This window comes from Salvelinus alpinus, chromosome 25 (assembly GCF_045679555.1).
Source record: "Salvelinus alpinus chromosome 25, SLU_Salpinus.1, whole genome shotgun sequence".
Taxonomy (NCBI): Eukaryota; Metazoa; Chordata; class Actinopteri; order Salmoniformes; family Salmonidae; genus Salvelinus; species Salvelinus alpinus.
Window position 1 is genome coordinate 44,122,944 of NC_092110.1, and position 14,041 is coordinate 44,136,984.

General features: G+C 43.8%; 1 protein-coding gene across 8 annotated transcripts in view; it reads right to left on the reverse strand.

Annotated features, from left to right (window-relative positions):
- The window catches only part of smoc1 (SPARC related modular calcium binding 1), a 199,286-nt gene that overhangs the window by 29,422 nt on the left and 155,823 nt on the right, over positions 1-14,041 (reverse strand). For 6 of the 8 annotated variants that reach the window (XM_071366902.1, XM_071366901.1, XM_071366900.1 and 3 more), the window contains 4 exons: positions 12,897-12,979; positions 6,313-6,418; positions 5,581-5,825; positions 4,918-4,951 (listed from right to left, as the gene is read on the reverse strand). In XM_071366902.1, the coding sequence (XP_071223003.1) occupies positions 4,918-4,951; positions 5,581-5,825; positions 6,313-6,418; positions 12,897-12,979 (468 nt within the window). Of the gene's footprint in view, positions 1-4,897; positions 4,952-5,580; positions 5,826-6,312; positions 6,419-12,896; positions 12,980-14,041 lie in introns of all 8 variants that reach the window. The other 2 variants (XM_071366898.1, XM_071366896.1) reach the window with 1 other exon arrangement.

The following is a 14,041-nucleotide window of genomic DNA, read 5'->3' on the forward strand; positions in this document are numbered from 1 at the left end:
TGAACAGGCATAGAAGGAGTTTGAAAAAACACTTGTTTTCCATGTTGTCTGATTTATCGATTTTCATCCATTTGTATAACTTTAACACAAACGCTATATTTTATTTAACCTTTATTTAACAAGGCAAGTCAGTTAAGAACAAATTCTTATTTACAATGACGGCCTGCCAATATGCAGACAGCCTATCTGGGAACAGTGGGTTAACTGCCTTGTTCAGGGGCAGAACGACATGTCAGCTCAGTGATTCAATCTAACACACACACACACACACACACACACATACACACTACGTACACACACACACACACACACACACACACACACACACACACACACACACACACACACACACACACACACACACACACACACACACACACACACACACACACACACACACACACACACACACACACGACGTAGACACACACACATACACACACGCAACGTGTGCACACACACACACACAGCGGCTGCAGTAGTAGGTGCCAGGGCACAATGAGGGATTGGAAGTGGTTTATATTTGTGTTTTCTCTGTTTTTCTCAGTGGAGGAAACCTTGCTTACTGCCCTGGGCCAACTGGAATGTTCCAAGAGTCTCTAAAAAACCTCAGCTCTTTATTGAACTCATATTTTCTCTCTACTTTACTTGACAGGGGTGTTTCTCAATATGCATCCTACCATGCTCTGACGGGGTGTTTCTCAATACGCATCCTACCATGCTCTGACGGGGTGTTTCTCAATATGCATACTACCATGCTCTGACGGGGTGTTTCTCAATATGCATACTACCATGCTCTGACGGGGTGTTTCTCAATATGCATACTACCATGCTCTGACGGGGTGTTTCTCAATATGCATACTACCATGCTCTGACGGGGTGTTTCTCAATATGCATACTACCGTGCTCTGACGGGGTGTTTCTCAATATGCATACTACCGTCCTCTGACGGGGTGTTTCTCAATACGCATACTACCGTGCTCTGACGGGGTGTTTCTCAATATGCATACTACCGTGCTCTGACGGGGTGTTTCTCAATATGCATACTACCGTCCTCTGACGGGGTGTTTCTCAATACGCATACTACCGTGCTCTGACGGGGTGTTTCTCAATATGCATACTACCGTCCTCTGACGGGGTGTTTCTCAATATGCATACTACCATGCTCTGACGGGGTGTTTCTCAATATGCATACTACCATGCTCTGACGGGGTGTTTCTCAATAGTCTAAATCAAAGTAGGAACTTTTTTAGATCCATACTTAATTTACATATTTGGAATTTGCATTTCAACAGAAAGTACGCCAAGAAATCTGACACAACCACGTCAACAACAAAAAGAACAACAATGTTTCTTGAAAAACATTGGCAGCCATTATTTGGGGCAGCAGATAGCCTAGTGGTTAGAACGAAAAGTTGCTGGATCGAATCCCCGAGCTGACAAGGTAAAAATCTGTCATTCTTACCCGGAACAAGGCAGTTAATCCACTGTTCCCCCGGTAGACCGTCATTGAAAAATAAGAATTAGTTCTCAACGGATTTGCCTAGGTTAAATAAATAAATGTTAAAAATTTGAGCTGAAGCGAGAGAAAATATATTCTGACTTCAGAATGAATGATACCCATTCACATCTCATATTGTTGCCTGACTATAATCTTGTATCTTGATACCTGACCATTTTGGCATGTTTACCTGCCTACAATACCCACTGTAGTGTGTGGACATCACATGCTAATCGAAGCCCATACACACAATACCTCATAATGACAAAGCGAAAACTGGTTTTTAGAAATGTTTGCAAGTTTATAAAAAATAAAAACAGAAATACCTTATTTACATAAGTATTCAGAACCTTTGCTATGAGACTCGAAATTGAGCTCAAGTGCATCCTGTTTCCATTGATCATCCTTGAGATGTTTCTACAACTTCATTGGAGTCCACCTGTGGTAAATTCAATTGATTGGACATGATTTGGAAAGGTCTATATAAGGTCCCACAGTTGACCGTTTGGAACCACCAAAACTCTTCCTAGAGCTGGCCGCCCGGCCATACTGAGCAATTGGGTCACCTCCCTTTGTCAGGGAGGTGACCAAGAACCCAGTGGTCACTCTGACAGAGCTCCAGAGTTCCTCTGTGGAGATGGGAGAAACTTCCAGAAGGACAACCATCTCTGTAGCACTCCACCAATCAGGCCTTTATGGTAGAATGGCCAGACGAAAGCCGCTCCTCAATAAAAGGCACATGACAGCCCGCTTGGAGTTTGCCAAAAGGCACCTAAAAGACCATGAGAAACAAGATTCTCTAGTCTGATGAATCCAAGATTGAACTCTTTGGCCTGAATGCCAGGCGTCACTTCTAGAGGAAACCTGGCACCATCCCTACAGTGAAGCATGGTGGTGGCAGCATCATGCTGGGGGGATGATTTTTAGCAGCAGGGACTGGGAGACTAGCCAGGATCGAGGGAAAGATGAACAGAGAAAAGTACAGAGAGATCCTTGATGAAAACCTGCTCCAGAGCGCTCAGGACCTCAGACTGGGGGCAAAGGTTCACCTTCCAACAGGACAACGATCTTAAGCACACAGCCAAGACAACGCAGGAGTGGCTTCGGCACAAGTCTCTGAATGTACTTGAGTGGCCCAGCCAGAGCCCGGACTTGAACCTGATCGAACATCTCTGGAGAGACCTGAAAATAGCTGTGCAGCAACGCTCCCCATCCAACCTGACAGAGCTTGAGAGGATATGCAGAGAAGAATGGGAGAAACTCCCCAAATACAGGTGTGCCAAGCTTGTAGCGTCGTACCCAAGAAGACTCGAGGCTGTAATCGCTGCCAAAGCTGCTTCAACAAAGTACTGAGTAAAGGGTCTGAATACTTATGGAAATGTGATATTTCCGTTTTTATGTTTTTTTTTTAAAAATGTGCCATAATTTCTAAAAAACAGTTTTCCTTTGTCATTATGGGGTGATGTGTTTATATTGATGAGGGAAGAAAACAATGTAATATTCTACAAATAAATACTATTGTGGGGGGGGGGGGGGAGGGGGGGTGCAACTCCATATTAGGAAGGAGTTCTTAATGTTTTGGACATTGTATAATGGTTCAGGGCTAATATCGTTAGAATTTTAGCATTTTCTTCTCAACTCAGAACCTAAAACAACATTTACAAAGCAAACATTAACCTCAGTCAGGGTTTCAACTTAGTTAGAATAGTAGAATACACAAGCTGCCATTTTGAAGTGTCGTTGTGCATCAGCAGTTTGTCAAATAGCCCACGTCAGCTAAAATGTTTTAGATCGGTAAGTTAGTCTAGCGGCCAGCTATCTAAACTTAGTAATCAGGGTCAAATTATTTTGATTTTGATTTTGTTAGTCAGTCTTACTGAGATATCATTTAAAAATAAAAAATAAATAATAATAATTCTCTCCACCCTATGGCAAAATATGTAGCATAGCATGAAATTAGTTCTATATTTCAAAATCTTCTTTCCACCCCATGGTAACTGTTGCCCCTCATGATGAGCTCAGATTTCTAGTGGCCAACCCCCCATCAAAATTGCCCATCCCTGCCTTAGATCTACCACAGCAAATATTTCAACAGTTTAAGCATATGTTGCAGGACAGTGAATATATATATATTTTAATATTGACCCCCCAAAAAATGATCTTAAGGGGGTTAGCCATCAGTGATGAAGTTGACAACAAATAATAAAAACAGACATATTTTTGCCGCTAAAAATTTAAGTTCAATACAAACATTTATAAAATATGGAAAATGATTCATTTGAAAATCCCCAATAAAAACCAAACCATTCTATCAGCACTCTGATGGAGTTTACGTTTTACGGAGTTGACAAAAATTGAATTTTTCTTCTTCATTCAAGTGGTATACACAGTAGACATTTAGTTTCTCCTCAGTTGATGTATGACTCTAAAACCGGATTAAAATTAACATATTTGAACCAAAATTAATATCTTAGTCTATCAGGGAGATGGAGTTGACAGTTTATGGTTGTAACCATGGTGATTCCAATATTGTTTGTTTACATCTATCAACAGTAGAGAACATTCCAGACCATGAGTGGTCTTGTTGCACTAGACGTAATGAGGACATGAATAAAGGGGTCCTTATGGTATAGGTGACCCTGCTCATTCCTGATCCAGTTTAGACCAATCTGACTGTTCACCAAATGTCCAGAAATATCTTTTAGGAATCAAAGTTTTGAGAGAAATATTCTCTAAAGGGCTATTGGAAGATATATCCTTTTACATAAAATCATTTTCCAAGTTAATGTCCATTATTGTCAGTTTCTTTCATTTGAAACACTTTTTTTTTTTTTTTTTTTCGAACAAAGGTCATTTCTGGGCATACAGCCGAACATTTTTCCCCTTATAAAATTCCCACAAATAAATTTTTTAAAGCTCAAATAATGCAACAACAACAACAAACCAAAAAAGTTTCCCTGCCGGACTTTCCCGGGCATTTCAAGAATCCCTGATTTTACAAGTCCTTTTGAAAACAACAGTACCTAACCTTAGCAGTCACTGTAAAGCAAAGACCTCCAAGTGAAGCTAGAACATAAAGCTGTGTGCATCTGAATCAGAAGCTTACAGACCAATAACAGAATCCAGTCAGAAGCCAGTCTAAAGCTTAAGTTATACCCAACCCAAGAACTACAATTAGCTAAGGCAAAATGCCCATTCTGCATCGCTGCGTAGCAAAAAAAATGTGCAGCCACACACAACTCGATGCAAACGACGCAGGATCGTCATTTGGCGTAACGTACTGCAACAGGGTATACATTTGGTTTACATACAAGGATGTTAATGGATTATATTGAAGCGGTCTACAGCGGTTTAAGGTGGTGCTAACGTTAGTGAAAGCATATTAGTGGGTCTTACTGAACAAATTAATCCCTTGCCTTGTCCCTTGGTTGATGCTGCTCACAGAACTACCTGTAGAAAAAGGAGAGGAGGGGAGGGGAGGGGAGGGGAGAGGAGAGGAGAGGAGAGGAGAGGAGAGGAGAGGAGAGGAGAGGAGAGGAGAGGAGAGGAGAGGAGAGGAGAGGAGAGGAGAGGAGAGGAGAGGAGAGGAAACACGCATTACAGGTCAGACTGGGATGTCTATGTCACAAAATAGCTGTTATTCAGTCAGCATCATTATGACATGGTAATAAGAGATTACAAAGGGGTTATACATGCTCTATACAAGTCTTATAATGCATTATAACCAGGTCATTTTCACTGCTTTTAACACAACAGATCCTAATGATCTGAGACGCTGATCCACACATCCTGTCTGGTTGTCCATTGAGCTGTACGGCCAGATGGGACAGGGTCCGGACTGGAAGTGTAGAGTCTGTCCTCGCCTAGCTGCTCGCTAGCTAACCGCAATTACTGGTGCACTGCAACATTTCTGGACAGTTAGTAACATAGTTCAGAGAAATTTAGTTCCTGCTGAGTTCTTCGGAGGATAGAAATGAAAGACGGCTCCATAATGAAGATGTACAATGAACTATTGAACAACTATCCAACATGCCAGAGAAGAACGCTCTGTACCAAAATACTTTCTCCTCCTCACTCACCCTCCTTGCTGACCCCAAGACAGCCCTTCAGCTCCAGAAGTGAGATGGCTTTGTCCTTGTTCAGGTCACAGTAGTCAGTGAACTTCCTGGCACATTTCTTGGGCTTGGCTTTCTTCTTGACGTATCTCTTGAAAGGCTTCAGCTCCTTCTTGTTGATGTCATGGCTGCTGTTGTTGTCCAGCTGGGTAAAGTACCAGTGGACCACCCTCTCTTCTAGAGTGTGGCTGGGGTCCGGCTCCGTCAACCTGCACAGGTCCACAGGGTTCAGACACAGGTCCACAGGGTTCAGACACAGGTCCACATACTGAGGGGGTTCGACTCAAACCTGTACAGGTACACCCAGTACTCATACACAGGTACAGACACTCAGCATCTGCTCAGGAGGTACACACAGGTACACAATCAGAACCTGCTCAGGTACACACAGGTACACACTCAGAACCCTCAGGTACAGACACTCAGAACCTGCTCAGGTACAGACACTCAGAACCTTCTCAGGTACACACTCAGAACCTTCTCAGGTACACACTCAGAACCCTCAGGTACACACTCAGAACCTGCTCAGGTACACATAGGTACACACTCAGAACCTTCTCAGGTACACACTCAGAACCTGCTCAGGTACACACTCAGGCCTCCAGATCTAATTCCTCATCCAAACCTAATGATAGAGATTTCAACATCATAGTTGACTGTTTAAGCTTGAAGGGTATACATATCGGTACGACTTACCTCCCGCCACCAGAGGGGGTTGGTGAGTTTATGGCCTGGACCATGTCTGTGGTGAGGGCGTCTAAAAGGCTGGTAATGAATTCCACTTTTTTACCCTCCGGACAGCCTGTCACAGAAAAACAGAGTGAGTATTCAACAATCATTACTACTGTCTCACAGCAACACAGAGACAGCACAGTCACTCCTCAGCAATCATTACCACTGTCTCACAGCAACACAGAGACAGCACAGTCACTCCTCAACAATCATTACCACTGTCTCACAGCAACACAGAGACAGCACAGTCACTCCTCAACAACCATTACAACTGTCAGAAGACAAATAAGCTGTGCTGAAATAGAATGGCTTTGGCAGAAAGGATTCAGACTCCATTAAAAGGTCCAAGCTTGATGGCTAGTGTTAAGTATCTCTGGTAAACAGTAGAACTACAGCTGATGGCTGAGCACAGTGTTAAGTATCTCTGGTAAACAGTAGAACTACAGCTGATGGCTGAGCACAGTGTTAAGTATCTCTGGTAAACAGTAGAACTACAGCTGATGGCTGAGCACAGTGTTAAGTATCTCTGGTAAACAGTAGAACTACAGCTGATGGCTGAGCACAGTGTTAAGTATCTCTGGTAAACAGTAGAACTACAGCTGATGGCTGAGCACAGTGTTAAGTATCTCTGGTAAACAGTAGAACTACAGCTGATGGCTGAGCACAGTGTTAAGTATCTCTGGTAAACAGTAGAACTACAGCTGATGGCTGAGCACAGTGTTAAGTATCTCTGGTAAACAGTAGAACTACAGCTGATGGCTGAGCACAGTGTTAAGTATCTCTGGTAAACAGTAGAACTACAGCTGATGGCTGAGCACAGTGTTAAGTATCTCTGGTAAACAGTAGAACTACAGCTGATGGCTGAGCACAGTGTTAAGTATCTCTGGTAAACAGTAGAACTACAGCTGATGGCTGAGCACAGTGTTAAGTATCTCTGGTAAACAGTAGAACTACAGCTGATGGCTGAGCACAGTGTTAAGTATCTCTGGTAAACAGTAGAACTACAGATATACCTGGTGATGCATGGAGATGGAGAAAGGAGAAAACACTATTTTTAACTGTGTGTGTAAGTGTGTGTGTGCGAGCGTGTTTTTAACTATTCTTGTGGGGCCCAGAAGTTCACACAAGAATAGTAAACAAATAATAATTTGACGATTGTTCCCCACAAGGTCAAATACTATTTCTAGGGGGTTTGGGTCAAGGTTAGAATTAGTTTTAGGGTTAGAATTAGGTTTAGGGTTAGGATTAAGGTTAGGGTTAGGATTAAGGTTAGTGTTAGTGTAAATGTTAGGGGTTAAGGGAAATATGATTATTGTTGTTGTGTGTGTGTGTGTGTGTGTGTGTGTGTGTGTGTGTGTGTGTGTGTGTGTGTGTGTGTGTGTGTGTGTGTGTGTGTGTGTGTGTGTGTGTGTTATATGGGGTTGGTTTCAATAACCTCTGATGTTTTTGGTCACCTAAACCTAAAGAGTAAGAACAGGCTCTGTAACATCGTTACCAAACTAATTAGCAGGATCATTGGTTTGACCTGAACTGACCTTTCACCTGTATCAGACATGAGCCATATGTAAGGAGCAATCTGAGGGACTCCCAGCATGCCTTATTTAAGGCGCTTCCCTCAGAGCACAGATACAGACTCCCCAAGTGTAACACTAACAGGTCTATACTGTCCTTCATGCCAGCTGCTATCAGCTGTCTCAGTCATCTCTCATAGCATATTGCTGTATATATTGTTGGGGTGATTTAGAGGTGTGTTCTAAATGGCACCCTATAATAAAGACTCTACAGGTGATTTAGAGGTGTGTTCTAAATGGCACCCTATAATAAAGACTCTACAGGTGATTTAGAGGTGTGTTCTAAATGGCACCCTATAATAAAGACTCTACAGGTGATTTAGAGGTGTGTTCTAAATGGCACCCTATTATCCACTACTTTTGTTTTGACTGGAGCCCACAGCAGTGCACTACATACGGAATAGGGCACCAGTTTGAGACGAAGCCATAGATGAGAGGCAGGCAGCAGTGTGTAGTTGGGCAGTGCAGACCTGTTAACTTTTATGACAGCGTGCTGAACACCTCGGGTGGCTCTCTGTAATTGCCCAGATGCATGGTTTTAATAGCACACTGGACTAGGCCAATGTTTTACTCTCTTAAAGAGAAACTTCAAACACCAGCTAGGGCATATAATCATCCCTCTTCCTCCCCCCCCCCCCCCTCCTCCTCCTCCTCTCTCTCTCTTTCTGAGAGTGTTGTGTCGTTGCGTTGTTCGGAGGGAGGTGGTCCCCTCTAACCTTAACCCGCCAGGTGAATCTAATTACCACGTCCTAGATCGGACAAGTCAGGCTCTGGGACGCACCGCCTCACTGCTTCTGAACCCGACTGGTAAATTGGGGCGTTATGAAGTGCGACCCCGTATGTTGAACAGCACCCTGTGTGTCTGCGTCCAAAATAGAACCCGGTTCCCTATGCAGTGTACTATTGTTGACCAGGGCCCATAGGATGAAGGGTGCAGTGTACTATTGTTGACCAGGGCCCACAGGATAAAGGGTGCAGTGTACTATTGTTGACCAGGGCCCACAGGATAAAGGGTGCAGTGTACTATTGTTGACCAGGGCCTATAGGATAAAGGGTGCAGTGTACTATTGTTGACCAGGGCCTATAGGATAAAGGGTGCAGTGTACTATTGTTGACCAGGGCCTATAGGATAAAGGGTGCAGTGTACTATTGTTGACCAGGGCCTATAGGATAAAGGGTGCAGTTTACTATTGTTGACCAGGGCCTATAGGATAAAGGGTGCAGTGTACTATTGTTGACCAGGGCCTATAGGATAAAGGGTGCAGTGTACTATTGTTGACCAGGGCCCATAGGATAAAGGGTGCAGTTTTATGAAGGAACTCTGAAGATCTAAACCCCTTTAGTCCTAGTCTGTTTCTGGTCAGAGTGTGTGGTAGTCTGGGTTCGCGGTGTGTTAGTCTGGGTTTGGGTGACGTCAGACCTACAGACCGTTAACTTCATGTGACTAATAGAGTTAGACCGGAAAGGATTCAATCCAAAGTGTTTACAGAGCAGCACACTGTACAGCAGACAATGAGGCTTTTAAAAAAGGTGCTCCAATACTTCAGCCAAGATCTGTAGCATTTTCCATGAATACCATTCTCCGTGAACGTCAGGGACATTGCATCAGAAAGGGTCATTGATGTGGCTGCGTTTTATAAACGCAATGTTTTATAACGCACATTGGCATTGATGTAACTGTCCAGAGCAGTGTTTTATATAACGCACATTGGCATTGATGTGACTCAGTGGTGTTGTTTGTTGTGGCGGCTCGCTCGTGAACGTCCCCAGTCCCACTACAGTACTTTAATATAACTCCAATCAGCCACTCAGCCTGCCCCCATGGTTCCCAACACCTCTAGCCTCCCCCCCCGGCAGCCTACACCCCCGCCACTCCCTCTTCCCGCTCACCAACACTTACAACTTCCATAAAACAAACCATACATCTGCGGCACAGTCAGAAGCCTTGTTCCACTCTGTAAAGCCGGGAATGAAATGTAACTTTAAAGGACGTGGTGAAACAGAGAGAGAGAGAGACGGAAGCAAAACAAGTGAGAAACCAGTAGAGCATTAACCTGGTCCCAGAACTGTTCCTGCTATCAGTTAGCCTGATCAATGACCTGTTCCTGCTATCAGTTAGCCTGGTCAATGACCTGTTCCTGCTATCAGTTAGCCTGATCAATGACCTGTTCCTGCTATCAGTTAGCCTGATCAATGACCTGTTCCTGCTATCAGTTAGCCTTGTCCATGACCCGTTCCTGCTATCAGTTAGCCTTGTCCATGACCTGTTCCTGCTATCAGTTAGCCTTGTCCATGACCTGTTCCTGCTATCAGTTAGCCTGGTCCATGACCTGTTCCTGATATCAGTTAGCCTTGTCCATGACCCATTCCTGCTATCAGTTAGCCTGGTCCATGACCTGTTCCTGCTATCAGTTAGCCTGGTCCATGACCCATTCCTGCTATCAGTTAGCCTGGTCCATGACCTGTTCCTGCTATCAGTTAGCCTGGTCCATGACCTGTTCCTGCTATCAGTTAGCCTGGTCCATGACCTGTTCCTGATATCATTTAGCCTGGTCCATGACCTGTTCCTGCTATCAGTTAGCCTGTTCCATGACCCGTTCCTGCTATCAGTTAGCCTGGTCCATGACCTGTTCCTGCTATCAGTTAGCCTGGTCCATGACCCATTCCTGCTATCAGTTAGCCTTGTCCATGACCTGTTCCTGCTATCATTTAGCCTGATCCATGACCTGTTCCTGCTATCAGTTAGCCTGGTCCATGACCTGTTCCTGCTATCAGTTAGCCTGGTCCATGACCCATTCCTGCTATCAGTTAGCCTTGTCCATGACCTGTTCCTGCTATCAGTTAGCCTGGTCCATGACCCGTTCCTGCTATCTGTTAGCCTTGTCCATGACCTGTTCCTGCTATCAGTTAGCCTGGTCCATGACCTGTTCCTGCTATCAGTTAGCCTGGTCCATGACCTGTTCCTGCTATCAGTTAGCCTTGTCCATGACCTGTTCCTGCTATCAGTTAGCCTGGTCCATGACCCGTTCCTGCTATCTGTTAGCCTTGTCCATGACCTGTTCCTGCTATCAGTTAGCCTGGTCCATGACCTGTTCCTGCTATCAGTTAGCCTTGTCCATGACCTGTTCCTGCTGTCAGTTAGCCTGGTCCATGACCTGAGTCCTTGGCTTTAGTAGAGACTAGTGAACCCATGGTTTTAGTAAAGACAAGATCACCCCTGGTTTTCATAGAGACTAGTGAGCCCTTGGCTTTAGTAGAGACTCTAGTGAGCCCTTGGCTTTAGTAAAGACTAGTGAGCCCTTGGCTTTAGTAGAAACTAGTGAGCCCTTGGCTTTAGTAGAGACTAGTGAGCCCTTGGCTTTAGTAGAAACTAGTGAGCCCTTGGCTTTAGTAGAGACTAGTGAGCCCTTGGCTTTAGTAATGACTAGTGAGCCCTTGGCTTTAGTAGAGACTAGTGAGCCCTTGGCTTTAGTAAAGACTAGTGAGCCCTTGGCTTTAGTAGAAACTAGTGAGCCCTTGGCTTTAGTAAAGACTAGTGAGCCCTTGGCTTTAGTAGAAACTAGTGAGCCCTTGGCTTTAGTAGAGACTAGTGAGCCCTTGGCTTTAGTAGAGACTAGTGAGCCCTTGGCTTTAGTAGAGACTAGTGAGCCCTTGGCTTTAGTAGAGACTAGTGAGCCCTTGGCTTTAGTAGAGACTAGTGAGCCCTTGGCTTTAGTAAAGACTAGTGAGCCCTTGGCTTTAGTAGAGACTAGTGAGCCCTTGGCTTTAGTAGAAACTAGTGAGCCCTTGGCTTTAGTAGAGACTAGTGAGCCCTTGGCTTTAGTAGAGACTAGTGAGCCCTTGGCTTTAGTAGAGACTAGTGAGCCCTTGGCTTTAGTAAAGACTAGTGAGCCCTTGGCTTTAGTAGAAACTAGTGAGCCCTTGGCTTTAGTAGAAACTAGTGAGCCCTTGGCTTTAGTAGAGACTAGTGAGCCCTTGGCTTTAGTAGAAACTAGTGAGTCCTTGGCTTTAGTAAAGACTAGTGAGCCCTTGGCTTTAGTAGAGACTAGTGAGCCCTTGGCTTTAGTAGAGACTAGTGAGTCCTTGGCTTTAGTAAAGACTAGTGAGCCCTTGGCTTTAGTAGAGACTAGTGAGTCCTTGGCTTTAGTAAAGACCAGTGAGCCCTTGGCTTTAGTAGAAACTAGTGAGCCCTTGGCTTTAGTAGAGACTAGTGAGCCCTTGGCTTTAGTAGAGACTAGTGAGTCCTTGGCTTTAGTAAAGACTAGTGAGCCCTTGGCTTTAGTAGAAACTAGTGAGCCCTTGGCTTTAGTAGAGACTAGTGAGCCCTTGGCTTTAGTAGAGACTAGTGAGCCCTTGGCTTTAGTAAAGACTAGTGAGCCCTTGGCTTTAGTAGAAACTAGTGAGCCCTTGGCTTTAGTAGAGACTAGTGAGCCCTTGGCTTTAGTAGAGACTACAAAAGAAAACAAAAAAGCTGTATGCTCCAAAAAACCTGTACATTTGCTCCTATATACACTCTATTCAATATATAAGCTCCTAAATACACTCTAACCAATATATACACTCTTATATACACTCTCATCAATATATGAGCTCTTATACACACTCTCCTCAATATACACTCTCACCAATAGATCATCTCTGATATACTCTTTCATCAATATAAAAGCTCCAATGTACACTCTCAACAATTTATGAGCTCTAATATATACTATCATCAATATATAATCTATTACATACACCAATCAATATATGAGATCGTACACTCTCCTCAATACATTAGCTCTAATATACACTCTCATCAATATATACGCTCCTATATACACACACTTATCAATATATAAGCTCCTAAATACACACATCCATCAATATATAAGCTCCTAAATACAATCTCATCAATATATAAGCTTTTATATACACTCTTTTCAAAATATACTTATATACTGTAAGGCTCTGAGTCGGAGTGTCCTTTCCTCTCACCTGTCAGGTCTCGGCCCTGGAAAGGATCTTCAACGTCGGAGACCATCGAACGAGCCGTGCTGTCACACTCTGGGGTCTGGTACCTGTCACAGAGCGAATGACAGGCAGAGAGAGAGAGAGAGAGAGAGAGAGAGAGAGAGAGAGAGAGAGAGAGAGAGAGAGAGAGAGAGAGAGAGAGAGAGAGAGAGTCTGTCTCCTACCTTCCTTTGACCTCAGTGATACAACAGTAAGGAGAGGCAAGAGAGTACCTCAGAGATACAACTACATGATTTAAAAAGATTGACATGAGCGAAAGACCACAAAGTGTGTTTGTGAGAACACAGGCCTGTAGAAGAACAAAACGACCTCTGTTGTCATACTAAATTTCACAAAACAAGAGGCTCTGCCAACTGCCTCTTAGACTCTCTCTCTCTCACACCAGGAATGTGAATTAAAGGTTACACCAGTAACGCTACAGGATAAATGGTGTTGTGTTCAGGAGGAGACGAGTCCCACTTAGAAACATGCTGTTTAGCTTCAGTTAATTAAGAATGATCCCATGCCATTCTCACAATGATTGTGAATGTCAACCATACAGAAATGTATCACGTCGTTAGTAAACAAGACTGTGTGTGTGTGTGTGTATGTGTGTGTGTGCGTGCGTGCGTGCGTGTGAATTGTATGTTTCTGAGTGTTACTAAAAGGAAATGTACATGTGTCTCTCATTTACTTTTTATACAAGAGATTCTCTTTTTTTTGGTCAGAGTTCCAAGACGGAGTGTGTGAAGCGTGACTGTGTTCTAAAACAGAGTGTTTGGAGCGTGACTGTATTCTAAAACAGAGTGTTTGGAGCGTGACTGTGTTCTAAAACAGAATGTTTGGAGTGTGACTGTGTTCTAAAACAGAATGTTTGGAGTGTGACTGTGATCTAAAACAGAGTGTTTGGAGTGTGACTGAGTTCTAAAACAGAGTGTTTGGAGCGTGACTGTGTTCTACAACAGAATGTTTGGAGCGTGACTGTGTTCTAAAACAGAGTGTTTGGAGCGTGACTGTGTTCTAAAACAGAGTGTTTGGAGTGTGACTGTGTTCTAAAACAGAATGTTTGGAGCGTGACTGTGTTCTAAAATAGAGTTTTTGGAGCGTGACTGAGTTCTAAAACAGAGTTT